Consider the following 14509-nt stretch of genomic DNA (forward strand, 5'->3'; position numbering starts at 1 on the left):
CCACTAAGATTTTGCTCAGTCGGATCCTCCACTATTTTTAGAGAATCGGTTAGAGTTGCCCTAACCACTGACACTTTGCAGTTGTTCCGCGTGTTGGAATGACTGCCACGACGAGGGTGCGAGACCTTGACGAGAGCATGCGACGACCTAGCAAGGACGGTTCACACCTAACCAAATTTGTGTCCCCCGTGATCAGCCATGCCCAAGGACAAGTCCAGCTGCAGAGTCGGTGGCGTGTCCTTGCAATATGTCCGTCTTGACTGACTTGAAAAACCGCGTCGATCGGTCGGGTCAAGATTCCATAAATTCAGGGATGAAATAATCACGATGCGATGCTATATAATCCGTCGCTCGCTACACTCCATGTCCATGCACACCACTCATCAGTCTCGCTGTCCACTCCACAGTACGTCCACACCCAGCTCATATCAATGGCCGCTCTACCATGGTTCATCCGCACTCCCTTCTTCATCCTCGTACTACTACTACTCTCCACCGTCTCATCTTCTTCGTCTTCCCTCACCCCGGCCAACAGCAATGGCGGCGACACCGACCTCGCCGCCCTGCTCGCCTTCAAAGCCCAGCTCTCCGATCCTCTCCGCGTCCTGGCCCTCAACTGGACGACCGGCACGTCCTTCTGCCGCTGGGCCGGCGTCTCGTGCGGCCGACGCAGGCAGCGGGTCACCGCTCTATGGCTGCCGAACACGCCCCTCAACGGATCAGTGTCGCCGCACATCGGTAATCTCTCTTTCCTCTCCGTCCTCAACCTCGCCAACACCAACCTCACGGGCTCCATTCCAGCAGAGCTTGGCAGGCTCCATCGTCTTAGATACCTCGTCGTTAGAGGCAACAGCCTCTCAAATGCCATACCAGCTTCCCTAGGCAACCTCACGCGACTCGATTTCCTTCACCTAGGTTTCAACAGACTCTCTGGCCAGATCCCTCCTGAGATGCTGCAACGTATGCACAACCTCACGATGATTAGTCTGGCCGTCAATGACTTGAGTGGCCAAATACCACCGCATTTGTTCAACAACACGCCCTCTTTGAGAGAAGTCTATTTGGGAAATAACAGCCTTTCAGGTCCTATACCACACTCTATTGCATCCCTATCCATGCTTGAGATCTTGGCCTTGCATGTTAATCAACTCTCTGGCGTGGTACCACAAGCCATGTTCAACATGTCAAAGTTGCAGGTCCTTGCAATCGCAGGAAACTACAGACTAACTGGAATGTTTTCGACCAATCAAAGTTTTAGTCTCCCAATGCTGCAAGTTATCGACCTTGGTAACAACAATTTTGTTGGCCGGTTTCCATCGGGGCTTGCAACATGCCAGTACCTAGAAAGAATTTCTTTGGCTGGCAATTCTTTTGTGGATGTTGTGCCGACATGGGTAGCCAAATTGCCAAACCTGAAAATTCTTCGATTGGGTTCTAATAACCTTGTGGGCTCGATCCCAACTGCTCTTAGCAATCTCACCGGTCTTACCACGCTAGCACTCGACTCTGGCAACCTAACAGGGGAGATTCCACAAGAATTGTCTCTTATGCAGGAACTCTCGACTCTGGGTATTTCATCCAATCAATTGACAGGTGAAATTCCGGCTTCCCTTGGTAACTTATCCAAATTGTCTGTTCTGACATTGGATAATAATCGGTTGTCCGGTCAAGTACCAACAACACTTGGAAAAAATGGAGCTTTGAACATGCTTCTTTTGGCACGTAACCATTTAGAGGGGAACCTAGACTTCTTGTCAACTCTTTCCCAGTGCAGACGACTCCAAGTCCTTATAATAGGAGCTAACTCTTTCACAGGCGTCCTGCCTAGTCTTGTGGGAAACCTCAGTTCACGATTATATGAGTTCAGTGCATTTGAAAACCAGTTAATAGGTGGACTCCCAGTAGAAATTTCAAACCTAAGCAGCCTTGTACGGATTGATCTTAGTGACAACCTACTCACCAAGCCAGTCCCAGAATCTACCGCGATGTTGGAGAATCTTGTATATCTTGATCTCTCCAACAATAACATGTTAGGCCCTATACCAACACAAATGGGCATGCTCAGGAGACTAGAGCGAGTTTCTTTCCGTGCAAACAAATTATCAGGCTCTATACCAAGCAGCTTTGGTAATCTTAGTTTGTTAGAAGAGATCGACTTGTCGAGTAACCAGTTAAGTTCAATGATACCTTTGTGCTTTTTCCACCTAGATAAACTTCTCATACTAGATCTCTCAAATAATTCCTTCACTGGTGCAGTGCCGGCCGATGTTTCATATCTAAGACAAACATATCGAATGGACCTTTCTTCCAACTTCTTGATAGGAAGCATCCCGGAATCACTCGGACAACTTAACATGCTAATCGACTTAAATCTATCACACAACTTCTTCAAAGGCTTAATTCCAAGCCCACTAGAAAATTTAAAAAGCTTAGCATCATTAGACCTCTCATTTAACAACCTCTCTGGTACCATTCCCATGTTCCTTGCCAATTTTACCTACTTGACTATCTTGAACCTCTCATTCAATAGTCTAGAAGGCCAAATACCCGAGGGTGGTGTTTTCTCAAACCTCACGTTGCAATCTTTGATTGGGAATGTTGGGCTATGTGGCGCTCCACGCCTACAGTTTTCGCCATGTCTTGACATACCTCGCTCAAGTAACAAGCACTTCTTACCAATTCTACTCCCAACGCTCACACTAGCTGTTGGCGTCATTGTCATTTCCCTATACATATGGTTCAGAAAGAAACTTAAGAAGGGAGAGGACATGGTTGCTGCCGATCCAACTGATGTCACAGGCCATCAAATAGTCTCCTATCATGAGCTCGTTCGTGCCACCAATAGTTTCAGCGAAGATAACATTTTAGGTTGCGGAAGCTTTGGAAAAGTATTCAAGGGCCAATTGAGTACCGGTTTGGTGGTTGCAATAAAAGTTCTTGACATGCAGCTGGAGCAGGCCATTCGAAGTTTTGATGCTGAATGTCGAGTGCTTCGCATGGCGCGACACCGCAACCTGATAAAGATACTCAATACATGTTCAAATCTGGATTTCAGAGCGCTAGTGCTCCAGTACATGCCGAATGGAAACTTGGAGACACTCCTGCACCGATCTCAGAGTTCATGGCGCCTAGGGTTCCTTGAGAGACTAGGCATCATGCTCGACGTCTCGATGGCAATGGAGTATTTGCACCATGAGCATTATGAACTTATCTTGCACTGTGACTTGAAGCCTAGCAATGTGTTATTTGACGAGGATATGACAGCGCATGTGGCAGACTTTGGCATTGCAAGGTTGATTCTAGAGGACAACTCTATGACATGTGCGAGCATGCCGGGAACAGTGGGATACATGGCTCCAGGTACCTAACTAGCTAGCCCTTGTTATCTTGTTTGACCAACCACTTTGCAAACCATTTATAGATTAGTCTCGACCTAAACAATATGGTCAAGTAATTTTGGTTCAATTTTTGTTAATGTTCTATTGAGCAGAATACGGGTCTCTTGGGAAAGCATCATGGAAGAGCGATGTGTTCAGTTATGGAATTATGCTTCTTGAAGTGTTCACTGGAAGGAGACCCACTGATGCTATGTTCGGTGCACAACTAACCCTTAGGCAGTGGGTCCATCATGCATTTCCTTCTGAGCTCATCCAAGTCGTTGATGGCCAGCTACTGCACGGCTCTTCTATTTCTAGCTCCAGCTTGGATGATGGTTTTCTTGTGCCGGTCTTCGAGTTGGGATTGCACTGCTCCAGCGACTTGCCTGATCAAAGGATGGCGATGCGCGATGTAGTCGTGACGCTGAAGAAGATCAAAGCCGAGTACATCAAATTGACAGCAACCATACCACATTGTGGAACACAATGATTGATATCAGTGTGCTTGCTTATGTCTCATCTATAACTATGTATAGATGCGTCTGATTCTACTTCTGCACTCAGAACACTCACAAAAGCATTTGGGATGGCAAATGACTGAGATAAGCTGTAATGGGTGTATCATACGTCTTGCGTGTATTCTTCTCTCCGACTGTGAGAGTAGCATTCTCTCGTTCCTTTCTGAAATCTGAACAAAGACCAAAGGCACGTGCATATTTAACTGGGCACCAAAGATGTCTGAACAAAACCAAACTCTCATAACAATCAACTAGTAGTAGGCAACCGAATCATGTTCCATCTGTAGTGAGAGAGAGAGAGAGAGAGAGAGAGAGAGAGAGAGAGAGAGACATAGTGAATATTGTAGCATATCACTCCCCCAGGCTGTTCAAGCAGGTCATTAGCGAATAGTGAAGCTTTAGCCTGACAAAATATCATAGTACATCACAAAAGATGACAAGAGTGCGCTTCCTAGGTGCTATCTCCTCTGCTCAAGTGCCTACAGAAAGTCAAGACTCCATGAACCACGCTTGGCAAACAAAAATGTTACCCCAGAAGACAAGCTAGCTATTTCTTTTCGGGGAAAAACAAGATAAGCTATTTTCGACTGCCGCCGGAGCAGAGTTCACCGCAGAGCTCCCAAGTCTCGCCAGAATGCCGACGGATGTGGTACTGAAATGGTGACCGATGATTACTTGTTCTTTTCCCTGAATGAAACGGGGTTGTTGCTAACTGAGATTTAGAGATTTAGGGGAAGTCTCGGTCAGGTACTCAGCCGTAGGCGTAGCGGCCTGGTTAGGAGTACTAATGGCCTGTTCTGGGTTCTCTTTTGTCGTGTTTGTTTGTATTTGTAATTTTGTATTGAGCGAGCAGGCCTTTTTTTATAATTTGTTTACTGCCTGCTCATTTCTTTCGCCCGGCGTTGTTTGGTCGTCAGGCTGGTGCAAGATGAGTCAACAAGTCTTAGAGCCCTTTCAGGAGGCATAAAAATCACCGCCTGGAGGCGAGCCGGCGGTAGAATCGGCGCTGGGGTGATTGGGCATTCAGCCGTCGCCCTCGGTCACCGATATCGGCCCATTCGCGGCCGCTTTATGGCCTAGATAAATTAAAAAATGGCCCGATATCGGCGAGAAACGACCCATATTCGACGTGGTTCGGCGTTGAATTCTCAACCTAATAATTTTTTTATTACATAGTTTATCACAGAAAATCAAATAATTTAACAAAATAGTGCAACAACAAATAGTTCAATACAAATTATATAGTTCAACAAATAAAAACTCATCACACGTCGAGCTAGGCGTTACCCTTGATCCTCCACAGGTGCTTCACCAGATCCTGCTGCAGTTAATGATGCACTTGTGGGTCTCGGATCTCCTGACGCATACTGAGATAGGCAGTCCAGGTTGTCGGTAGCTGGTGATCAACTTCGGCTAGAGGACCCTGCCTGTAGTATGGTTCAGTACTGTCAAACACTGGCTCTTCCTACTCGCTCTCGATGATCATGTTGTGCAAGATGACACTGCAAGTTATGATCTCCCACATTTGATCTTTCGACTAGGTCTGAGCAGGGTACCGGACAAAAGCAAATCGAGATTGGAGCACACCAAATGCCCGCTCGACATCCTTTTTGCAAGCCTCCTGCACCTTGGCAAAGTGGGACTTCTTGCCTCCTGGCACATCGTTTGAGATAGTCTTAACAAATGTAGACCATCTAGGATAGATGCCATCAGCTAGGTAGTACCCCTTATTGTAGTGCCGCCCATTGACCTGGAAGTTCACCGGAGGAGAATGACCTTCAACAAGCTTGGCAAAGACAAGGGAGCACTGCAGCACGTTGATGTTATTGTGAGTTCCTGACATACCAAAGAAGAAGTGCCAAATCCAGAGGTCCTGTGTTGCCACCGCCTCAAGTACCACACTGCAACCGCCTTTGGCGCCTTTGTACATCCCCTGCCAAGCAAATGGACAGTTCTTTCATTTCCAATGCATGCAGTCGATGCTTCCAAGCATCCTAGGAAACCATCTTGCTGCATTCTGTGCTAGGATCTGAGCAGTGTCTTCCGCATTAGGTGTTCGCAAGTATTGCGGTCCAAACACTGCCACCACTGCCCAACAGAAACTTGTAGAAACACTCAATGGTGGTGGACTCGGTCATGCGCCCATAGTCGTCGAGTGAATCACTGGGAGCTCCGTATGCAAGCATCCTCATCGCTGTCATGCACTTCTGGATTGAGGTGAATCCAAATTTGCCGGTCCAATCCTTCTTGCACTTGAAGTAGCTGTCGAACTCCCGGATGGAATTCACAATCCTGAGGAAAAGCTTTCGGCTCATCTGATAACGGCGCTGAAATGTTTTGTCGCCGTGCAGTGGAGAGTCGGCGAAGTAGTCGGAGCAGAGCATGTAGTAGCCCTCGAGATGATGCCGGTTCTTTGCTTTTATCCACACGGCGCCGAGCCACCTCGCCGCAGCTTTTCATTGCTCACCAGCAGGTCGGCGAGGGCGGCGAGGACCATGAGATGTTCCTCTTCCTGGACGTCGGCATCGGCTTCCTTCTCCAGCAACGCGACGAGCGCTTCCTCGTTGTCCGAGTCCATTGCCGAGGCAGGCAAATCGTCGAACACCTTGCGGGCGCGTACGCGCCGCTACACCGCCCCTCCGCGGCTAGAAATGCCGGAAAAATCGCCCAACCGGTGGTGGAGAAGCTGCCTCGGCGAAACCTTTGCTCTTTTTCTGGCGGGGATGAGCTATCTAGCGGTGGCGGACGGTGGGCGGCGTCGGGATCAGCCGGTTGGCGGCTAAGCGCGCGGGGGGGGGGGGGAGGCGAATCTGGAAGAAAGACTTGACTTTTCGCCTGATGATGTGGGCCAGACGTGTTTTCTCCTCGCGCCGGAGCCCCTGAGCGCCCCCAGTGCGCCGGGTTCGGCCTGCGATCGCCGGGCCCAAAAACGGGCCGAGCCGGTGGATTTGGGTGTCCCGGGGACGCGACTGGGACGTTTTTTGGAGCCGGTGCCAAAAAAATCGCCCGAGGGGCCTGTTAGGGGCGCGGCTGGGGATGCTCTTATCGGGGACGCCGAAGGATGACGCTGACTTGATGACCTCTCCTTCCCTCTGCAGCACGTTTTTTTTTTCAGTCCCACTCTGCAGCACATGTGTCAGTATGCGCAGCTACAGCAATCTCACTTGGGCTTGGGCCATACGTCATGATGCGGCCCACTTACCCATATTCATTCGACCAGGCCAGAGATGGTACCATGCTTTTATCTGCTTTTGATTTTGTCTTTGCTTTTTGAGCCACCTGGTAATTTTTCCTAAAATGGAATGCAAACTTATTTTTTTGAGAAAAATGGAAAACAAACTTAATACTGCATCATCCCTCAAAATAGTTTTAATACTACTGTGTGCTCTGGTTTTTCTTTCATTTATCCACAGAAAATATAACGGCTTGGATCAACGTGAGCTTGTGTCTGGTTCAAGTTGATCCTTCAGCGGCAAAGCCATGCAAAAGTTATTATTATTTTTAAGCAAAAGCTTGCTTCGCTCTCATTTGACATCAACTTCTTTCTTTTTAGATGAACAGGGCGGCTTCTCCCTGACTCCATTATCAGAATGAAACCAAACCATAATCTCATACAATCAGCTCACTGAAAGGAGCAGCTCAGCAAGGAATAAACTTTGAAAGTAAAAGCACATCTTCAAAAGATGTTTTTTTGGCACGCAGGCCGGGAAAGAACAAACAAACACTAACTACCCCCTCTCGCTCTCAGCAGACCGTGACCACCTCATGTAACACCCCGGATGTAATTTACCTTATTTGTACTCCAACTCTTGCCGTTTCCGGCCCTAAGTTATTCTATTTCCTCGTTGTCGGGTTTTTGCCTCCGTGTGTTGTTGTCTTTGTCATGCATCTCATATCATGTCATCATGTGCATTGCATTTGCTTACGTGTCCGTCTCATGCATCCGAGCATTTTCCCCGTTGTCCGTTTTGCATTCCGGCGCTCCTATGTCCTCCGGTGGTTCTTTCTACCTCTTGTCGTGTGCGGGTGTTAAACGTTTTCGGATTGGACCGATACTTGTCATGCGGCCTTGGTTTACTATCGGTAGACCGCCTGTCAAGTTTCATACCATTTGAACTTCGTTTGATACTCCAACGGTTAACCGAGGGACCGAAAAGGCCTCGTGTGTGTTGCAGCCCAACACCCCTCCAAAGTGGCCCAAAACCCACCTAAATCCTCTCCATCATCTAGAGTGTTCGATCACGATCGCGTGGCCGAAAACCACACCTCATTTGGAGCTTCCTAGCTCCTCCTACCTATAAATATAGACACTCCCCCAAAATTTCGGGTCATTTCCAACCCTAACCTAGCTCTCTCTCCCTCTGCGCGGCCAGACAACGTCCGCCCGCGCCGGACAAGACCGCCGCCACCAATCCCGTCGCGCCATGTGGCACAGCGGCCGCCGCCGCCGCCGAGGCCCGGGAAGCCCGAGTCGGGCCCTCGGAGCCCATCGCGCCCCGCCGCCGCCTCCATCCTCGCCCGCGTCCGCGCCCGATCCCCGCCGCCTTCTTCCCGCCGTCCGGCGCCGCCGCGGGCAGCTCGCCGGACACCGCCGCCTCGCCCCTCGACCCCGCGGCCGCCGCCCCTTCACCGACTCGCTCCGGCGCCGCCCACCGCCGTCGTCCGCCGCCCCCTCGTCGCCCGCGCCGTCGTCCAAGTCCGGCGACGATCCCTCACTCCGGCGACTCCTTTCTCCGGCGAGAACCATGACTCCGGACGGCCATCCTCGTCGCGCGTGCAGCTGCTACAGTACCGGATCCGGATCTGGATCTGGATTCAAACTCGGTTGACCTAATTTCCCTCGAAACCCTAATTTTCTTGCATACTTTGACATGCCATAACTTCCTCATCATAGTTCCGATTCGCGCGTGTAGCATATCAAAATGTTCGTCTCGACGAGTACATCGTTTCATCTCATTGCATCATTTTTTTAGCTCATCTTGATGCCCGAAATGCTATTGGAAGAGGGTTATGTGATGAATTTGTCAGATCTGTTTCAGCAAATGACCTTTTGTCATTTTTGCCATGATTAATGTGTGCATGCTATGATCCTGAGCTCTACATGTGTTTTGTTAAATGCCATGCCATGTATTTTTGTGATATTTGTGGTGACTAGTACAAGCATGCAAAGTAGCATAATCGTTGATGCTGATTCCAGGGACTTAGAATTTCTCTAAGTCCTTGTCCTGTTTTTGTTTTTATGCCATATGTTCATGTTGTTTCCTATGTTGGAAACGTGACATGCACCCTCACCCACGCGTGCAACAGGATGGCCCGAGTCCTACGGCGCCCACGCTTCCGCTCACGTCGCCTTCGCCCACGTAGCCACGCCTTGCGTTATCTTCGATTCTGTTGTAACGATAGCCTCTCTCCCTCTTGTGTAAACCTGCTATATAAGCAGCTGTAATGTGTACTGATGAGATATACAGTGAGTTCATCTATCCAACTTGGTATCAGCTTCTTTCCGATCCTCTCCAGCTTCCGCCATGAGCATCCGACGCCCTCTCCGCCGGACTTGTTCGTTCGGGGACGCCGACGCCGTCTTCATCCTGCCGGAAGTCGCCCCCACCCCGCGCCGGCTGCCGCCCCGGCGCCCGTCGCCCCCGTTCCTGTCGCCCCCACGCCTGCCTCACCCAACGCCCGCGCTCTGCGCCGGGCACCTGCTGCTCCCGTGGTGCCTCCTCTCCGGGCTGTCCGACCTCACGCCGACATCCTGGCTCTCCCGCCGCCCCAGGTTCCCCTTGCCCCTGCTCCGTCCATGCATCATGTTAACATCGCGTCCTACATCCCGTTCAAGCTCTCCATGGACTCTGGGAACTACTCGAAGTGGCGCCACCTCTTCTGGTACGTGTTGTGCAAGTACCGTGTCGAGGATCACGTCTTGGAGGAGGTGGAGCCGCTGCGCGCCGACGCGACCTGGCGCAACGATGATATCACGATCGTCCTGTGGGTGTACGGGACGATCTCCGACGAACTCTACGAAACCATCCAGTCGCTGGAGAGCACCGCCTCCCATCTCTGGCAGCAGCTCGAGATCTTCTTCCGCGACAACGCCGCCGGCCGCGCCGTCCACATCGGCGCCGACTTCCGCGCCATGATCCAGGGCGACATGACGGTGGCCCAGTACTGCCGTCGTTTCCAGCAGCTCGCCTCCGCCATGGCCGACGTGGGAGAGCCGGTCACGGACCGCTCGCTCATGCTACAGTTGATCCGAGGCCTGAACCGCCGCTTCCACGTCATGGCGATGCTCCTCCCGATGCAGGAGCCATTCCCGACCTTCCTCCAGGCCCGGTCGCGGATGCTCCTCGAGGAAATCGCCATCACCGAGCGCGAGCGGGCTGTGGGCGCCACGGCCCTCGCCGTTGGGCACGGCGGGTCCTCCTCCTCCGATGAGCCACCCTTCGGTGACCGCGCGCCTCCTCCGTCGCCAACAGACAAGGGCAAGTCTCCAGCCACTGGGAGTCCGTCGGCTGATCGACAGCGTGGTGGCCGCGGCCGCGGGCGTGGCCAGTGTTGGGGAACGTAGCAGAATTTTAAAATTTTCTACGCATCACCAAGATCAATCTATTGTTGGAAATATGCCCTAGAGGCAATAATAAAATGGTTATTATTATATTTCTTTGTTCATGATAATTGTCTATTGTTCATGCTATAATTGTGTTATCCGGAAATCGTAATACATGTGTGAATACATAGACCACAACACGTCCCTAGTGAGCCTCTAGTTGACTAGCTCGTTGATCAAAGGATAGTCATGGTTTCCTGACTATGGACATTAGATGTCATTGATAACGGGATCACATCATTAGGAGAATGATGTGATGGACAAGACCCAATCCTAAGCTTAGCTCAAAGATCATGTAGTTCATTTGCTGTAGCTTTTCTAAATGTCAAGTATAATTTCCTTAGACCATGAGATTGTGCAACTCCCGGATACCGTAGGAATGCCTTGGGTGTGCCAAACGTCACAACGTAACTGGGTGACTATAAAGGTACATTACAGGTATCTCCAAAAGTGTCTGTTGGGTTGGCACGAATCGAGACTGGGATTTGTCACTCCGTATGACGGAGAGGTATCTCTGGGCCCACTCGGTAATGCATCATCATAATGAGCTCAATGTGATCAAGTGGTTGATCACAGGATCATGCATTACGGTACGAGTAAAGTGACTTGCCCGTAACGAGACTGAACAAAGTATTGGGATACCGACGATCGAGTCTCAGACAAGTAACGTACCGATTGACAAAGGGAATTGTATACAGATTGATTCAATCCTCGACATCGTGGTTCATCCGATGAGATCATCATGGAGCATGTGGGAGCCAACATGGGTATCCATATCTCGCTATTGGTTATTGACCGGAGAGGCTTCTCGGTCATGTCTGCATGTCTCCCGAACCCGTAGGGTCTACACACTTAAGGTTCGGTGACGCTAGGGTTGTAGAGATATTAGCACACGGTAACCCGAAAGTTGTTCGGAGTCCCGGATGAGATCCCGGATGTCACGAGGAGTTCAGGAATGGTCCGGAGGTAAATATTCATATATAGGAAGTCCAGTTTCGGCCATCGGGAAGGTTTCGGGGGTCACCGGTATTGTACCGGGTCCACCGGAAGGGTCCCGGGGGTCCACCGAAAGGGTCCCGGGGGTCCACCGGGTGGGGCCACCTATCCCGGAGGGCCCCATGGGCTGAAGTGGGAGGGGAACCAGGCCCTAGTGGGCTGGTGCGCCCCCCTTGGGCCTCCCCCTGCGCCTAGGGTTGGAAACCCTAGGGGTGGGGGGCGCCACCCTTGCCTTGGGGGGGGGGGGCAAGGCACCCCCTTTGGCCGCTGCCCCCCCCTAGGAGATTGGATTTCCTAGGGTTGGCGCCCCCCTAGGCACCCTATATATAGTGGGGGGGGGGAGGGAGGGCTGCGCATCCAAGCCCCTGGCCTCTCCCTCTCCCTCCCGTGACACTCCTCCGTCTCCCAGCGCTTGGCGAAGCCCTGCCGAGATCACTGTTGCTTCCACCACCACGTCGTCGTGCTGCTGGATCTTCATCAACCTCTCCTTCCCCCTTGCTGGATCAAGTTGGAGGAGACGTCTTCCCAACCGTACGTGTGTTGAACGCGGAGGTGCTGTCCGTTCGGCACTTGGTCATCGGTGATTTGAATCATGTCGAGTACGACTCCATCAACCCCGTTCTCTTGAACGCTTCTTCGCGCGATCTACAAGGGTATGTAGATGCACTCCTCTCTCCCTCGTTGCTAGATGACTCCATAGATTGATCTTGGTGATGCGTAGAAAATTTTAAAATTCTGCTACGTTCCCCAACAGTGGCATCATGAGCTAGGTCTATGCATAGTTACTATGCACGAGTAGAACACAAAGTAGTTGTGGGCGTCGATATTGTCAATTATCTTGCCATTACTAGTCTTATCTTGATTCGGCGGCATCGTGGGATGAAGCGGCCCGGACCAACCTTACATGTAGGCTTACGTGAGACCGGTTCCACCGACTGACATGCACTAGTTGCATAAGGTGGCTGGCAGGTGTCTGTCTCTCCCACTTTAGTCGGATCGGATTCGATGAACAGGGTCCTTATGAAGGTTAAATAGAAATTGGCAATTCACGTTGTAGTTTTGGCGTAGGTAAGAAACGTTCTTGCTAGAAACCTATAGCAGCCACGTAAAAACTTGCAACAACAATTAGAGGACGTCTAACTTGTTTTTGCAGCAAGTGTTTTGTGATGTGATATGGCCAAAGGTCGTGATGAATGATGAATGATATATGTGATGTATGAGATTGATCATGTTCTTGTAATAGGAATCACGACTTGCATGTCGATGAGTATGACAACCGGCAGGAGCCATAGGAGTTGTCCTAATTTATTTATGACATGCGTGTCAACATAAACGTCATGTAATTACTTTACTTTATTGCTAAACCGCTAGCCATAGTAGTAGAAGTAATAGTTGACGTGACAACTTCAAGAAGACACGATGATGGAGATCATGGTGTCATGCCGGTGACAACGATGATCATGGAGCCCCGAAGATGGAGATCAAAGGAGCAAATGATATTGGCCATATCATGTCACTATTTGATTGCATGTGATGTTTATCATGTTTTACATCTTATTTGCTTAGAACGACGGTAGCTTAAATAAGATGATCCCTCGTAATAATTTCAAGAAAGTGTTCCCCCTAACTGTGCACCGTTGCGAAGGTTCGTTGTTTCGAAGCACCACGTGATGATCGGGTGTGATAGATTCTAACGTTCGAATACAACGGGTGTAAGACAGATTTACACACGCAATACACTTAGGTTGACTTGACGAGCCTAGCATGTATAGACATGGCCTCGAAACACAGAAGACCGAAAGGTCGAGCATGAGTCGTATAGAAGATACGATCAACATGAAGATGTTCACCGATGTTGACTAGTCCGTCTCACGTGATGATCGGACACGGCCTAGTTAACTCGGATCATGTTATACTTAGATGACTGGAGGGATGTCTATCTGAGTGGGAGTTCATTTAATAATTTGATTAGATGAACTTAATTATCATGAACTTAGTCTAAAATCTTTACAATATGTCTTGTAGATCAAATGGCCCACGTTGTCCTCAACTTCAACGCGTTCCTAGAGAAAACCAAGCTGAAAGACGATGGCAGCAACTATACGGACTGGGTCTGGAACCTGAGGATCATCCTCATAGCTGCCAAGAAAGATTATGTCCTAGAAGCACCGCTAGGTGACGCACCCGTCCCACAGAACCAAGACGTTATGAACGCTTGGCAGACACGTGCTGATGATTACTCCCTCGTTCAGTGCGGCATGCTTTACAGCTTAGAACCGGGGCTCCAAAAGCGTTTTGAGAGACACGGAGCATATGAGATGTTCGAAGAGCTGAAAATGGTTTTTCAAGCTCAAGCCCGGGTCGAGAGATATGAAGTCTCCGACAAGTTCTTCAGCTGTAAGATGGAGGAAAATAGTTCTGTCAGTGAGCACATACTCAAAATGTCTGGGTTGCATAACCGCTTGACTCAGCTGGGAGTTAATCTCCCGGATGACGCGATCATTGACAAAATCCTTCAGTCGCTTCCACCGAGCTACAAGAGCTTTGTGATGAACTTCAATATGCAGGGGATGGAAAAGACCATTCCTGAAGTATTTGCAATGTTGAAATCAGCAGAGGTAGAAGTTAAAAAGGAACATCAAGTGTTGATGGTGAATAAAACCACTAAGTTCAAGAAAGGCAAGGGTAAGAAGAACTTCAAGAAGGACGGCAAGGGAGTTGCCGCGCCCGGTAAGCAAGCTGCCGGGAAGAAGCCAAAGAATGGACCCAAGCCCGAGACTGAGTGTTTTTATTGCAAGGGAAGTGGTCACTGGAAGCGGAACTGCCCCAAATACTTCGCGGACAAGAAGGCCGTTATCACGAAAGGTATATGTGATATACATGTAATTGATGTGTACCTTACCAGTACTCGTAGTAGCTCCTGGGTATTTGATACCGGTGCGGTTGCTCACATTTGTAACTCAAAGCAGGAGCTGCGGAATAAACGAAGACTGGCGAAGGACGAGGTGATGATG

General features: G+C 49.9%; 1 protein-coding gene across 1 annotated transcript; it reads left to right on the forward strand.

Annotated features, from left to right (window-relative positions):
- Window positions 1-405: 405 nt before the first annotated feature.
- Window positions 406-3962, forward strand: LOC125515953 (probable LRR receptor-like serine/threonine-protein kinase At3g47570). Its single transcript, XM_048681431.1, has 2 exons — window positions 406-3360; window positions 3491-3962. Exons 1-2 carry the CDS (start codon window positions 432-434, stop codon window positions 3865-3867), a joined length of 3306 nt encoding a protein of 1101 aa, XP_048537388.1. The 5' UTR covers window positions 406-431; the 3' UTR covers window positions 3868-3962.
- Window positions 3963-14509: the final 10547 nt, after the last annotated feature.

Source organism: Triticum urartu, chromosome 6 (genome assembly GCF_003073215.2).
Source record: "Triticum urartu cultivar G1812 chromosome 6, Tu2.1, whole genome shotgun sequence".
Classification (NCBI taxonomy): Eukaryota; Viridiplantae; Streptophyta; class Magnoliopsida; order Poales; family Poaceae; genus Triticum; species Triticum urartu.